This window comes from Sprattus sprattus (assembly GCF_963457725.1).
Source record: "Sprattus sprattus genome assembly, chromosome: 10".
Classification (NCBI taxonomy): domain Eukaryota; kingdom Metazoa; phylum Chordata; class Actinopteri; order Clupeiformes; family Clupeidae; genus Sprattus; species Sprattus sprattus.
In genome coordinates this window covers 780,389-782,888 of record NC_137908.1, presented here as the reverse complement: position 1 = coordinate 782,888, position 2,500 = coordinate 780,389, and the positions used below count along the sequence as shown (strand labels likewise).

At 53.0% G+C, this 2,500-nt stretch overlaps 1 protein-coding gene across 1 annotated transcript in view; it reads left to right on the top strand.

The window, feature by feature from the left end:
- LOC308371700 (synaptotagmin-6-like) overlaps positions 1 to 2,500 on the top strand; it is a gene marked incomplete at both ends in the record, with an annotated part of 84,615 nt that overhangs the window by 81,271 nt on the left and 844 nt on the right. Inside the window, one exon of the mRNA XM_080846687.1 lies at positions 1 to 69. This exon is cut by the window's left edge and continues 82 nt beyond it. Within this exon, the coding sequence (XP_080702813.1) occupies positions 1 to 69 (69 nt within the window). The remainder of the gene's footprint in view (positions 70 to 2,500) is intronic.

The window sequence follows — 2,500 nt, the reverse complement described above, 5'->3', positions numbered from 1 at the left end:
CTGGCGTATCCACGGAAACCCATCGCTCACTGGCACTCCCTGCTGGAGGCCAAGAGGTCTGAGAAAGAGGTACACAAGAGGCTCCCTCTCTCTCCCTCCTTCTCTCCCTCTCTCCCAGCTTCTCTTCTTCTCTCTTTCTCTACCTCCTTCTCCCTTTCTCTCCCTCCTGCTCTCTTTCTCTTTCTCTCCCTCCTTCTCTCTTTCTCTCCCTCCTTCTCTCCCTATCTCCTTCCTTCTCTCTTTCTCTCCCTCCCTCTCTCTTTCTCTCCCTCTCTCTTTCTCTCCCTCTCTCTCTGCTGACAGCACTTGTCACACAGGAAGAGGTAAAGCTTCATCCTCCTCCACCTCTTCCTGTGTGTCTCTACGTCTGCTTCCTGTCTGTCTGCTTCCTGTCTGTCTGCTTCCCTGTCTGTCTGCTTCCTGTCTGTCTGTCACCCTGTCTGTCTGCTTCTATCATTGTCTGCTTCCTGTCTGTCTGCTTCCTGTATGTCTGTCTGCTTCCTGTCTGTCTGCTTCCTGTCTGTCTGTCTGCTTCCTGTCTGTCTGCTTCCTGTCTGTCTACTTCCTGTCTGTCTGCTTCCTGTCTGTCCCCCTTTCTATCTGCCTCCTGTCTGTCTGCTTCCTGTCTGTCTGCTTCCCTGTCTGTCTGCTTCCTGTCTGTCTGCTTCCTGTCTCTCCACCTGTCTGTCTGCTTCCTGTCTGTGTGCTTCCTGTATGTCTGCTTCCTGACTGTCTGCTTCCTGTATGTCTGTCTGCTTCCTGTCTGTCTGCTTCCTGCCTGTCTGCTTCCTGCCTGTCTGCTTCCTGTCTGTCTGCTTCCTGTATGTCTGTCTGTCCCCCTGTCTGTCTGCTTCCTGTCTGTCTGCTTCCTGTCTCACTGCTTCCTGTCTGTCTGCTTCCTGTCTGTATGCTTCCTGTATGTCTGTCTGTCCCCCTGTCTGTCTGCTTCCTGTCTGTCTGCTTCCTGTCTGTCTGCTTCCTGTATGTCTGTCTGTCCCCCTGTCTGTCTGCTTTCTGTCTGTCTGCTTCCTGTCTGTCTGCTTCCTGTCTGTATGCTTCCTGTCTCTCTGCTTCCTGTCTGTCTGCTTCCTGTCTCACTGCTTCCTGTATGTCTGCTTCCTGGCTGTCTGCTTCCTGTATGTCTGTCTGCTTCCTGTCTGTCTGCTTCCTGCCTGTCTGCTTCCTGTCTGTCTGCTTCCTGTATGTCTGTCTGTCCCCCTGTCTGTCTGCTTCCTGTCTGTCTGTCTGCTTCCTGTCTGTCTGCTTCCTGTCTGTCTGCTTCCTGTCTGTCTACTTCCTGTCTGTCTGCTTCCTGTCTGTCCCCCTTTCTATCTGCCTCCTGTCTGTCTGCTTCCTGTCTGTCTGCTTCCTGTCTGTCTGCTTCCTGTCTGTCCCCCTGTCTATCTGCTTCCTGTCTGTCTGCTTCCTGTCTCTCCCCCTGTCTGTCTGCTTCCTGTCTGTGTGCTTCCTGTATGTCTGCTTCCTGACTGTCTGCTTCCTGTATGTCTGTCTGCTTCCTGTCTGTCTGCTTCCTGCCTGTCTGCTTCCTGTCTGTCTGCTTCCTGTATGTCTGTCTGTCCCCCTGTCTGTCTGCTTCCTGTCTGTCTGCTTCCTGTCTCACTGCTTCCTGTCTGTCTGCTTCCTGTCTGTCTACTTCCTGTATGTCTGTCTGTCCCCCTGTCTGTCTGCTTCCTGTCTCACTGCTTCCTGTCTGTCTGCTTCCTGTCTGTCTGCTTCCTGTATGTCTGTCTGTCCCCTGTCTGTCTGCTTTCTGTCTGTCTGCTTCCTGTCTGTCTGCTTCCTGTCTCACTGCTTCCTGTCTGTCTGCTTCCTGTCTGTATGCTTCCTGTCTCTCTGCTTCCTGTCTGTCTGCTTCCTGCCTGTCTGCTTCCTGTCTGTCTGTCTGCTTCCTGTCTGTCTGCTTCCTGTCTGTCTACTTCCTGTCTGTCTGCTTCCTGTCTGTCCCCCTTTCTATCTGCCTCCTGTCTGTCTGCTTCCTGTCTGTCTGCTTCCCTGTCTGTCTGCTTCCTGTCTGTCTGCTTCCTGTCTGTCCCCCTGTCTATCTGCTTCCTGTCTGTCTGCTTCCTGTCTCTCCCCCTGTCTGTCTGCTTCCTGTCTGTGTGCTTCCTGTATGTCTGCTTCCTGACTGTCTGCTTCCTGTATGTCTGTCTGCTTCCTGTCTGTCTGCTTCCTGCCTGTCTGCTTCCTGTCTGTCTGCTTCCTGTATGTCTGTCTGTCCCCCTGTCTGTCTGCTTCCTGTCTGTCTGCTTCCTGTCTCACTGCTTCCTGTCTGTCTGCTTCCTGTCTGTCTACTTCCTGTATGTCTGTCTGTCCCCCTGTCTGTCTGCTTCCTGTCTCACTGCTTCCTGTCTGTCTGCTTCCTGTCTGTCTGCTTCCTGTATGTCTGTCTGTCCCCTGTCTGTCTGCTTTCTGTCTGTCTGCTTCCTGTCTGTCTGCTTCCTGTCTCACTGCTTCCTGTCTGTCTGCTTCCTGTCTGTAT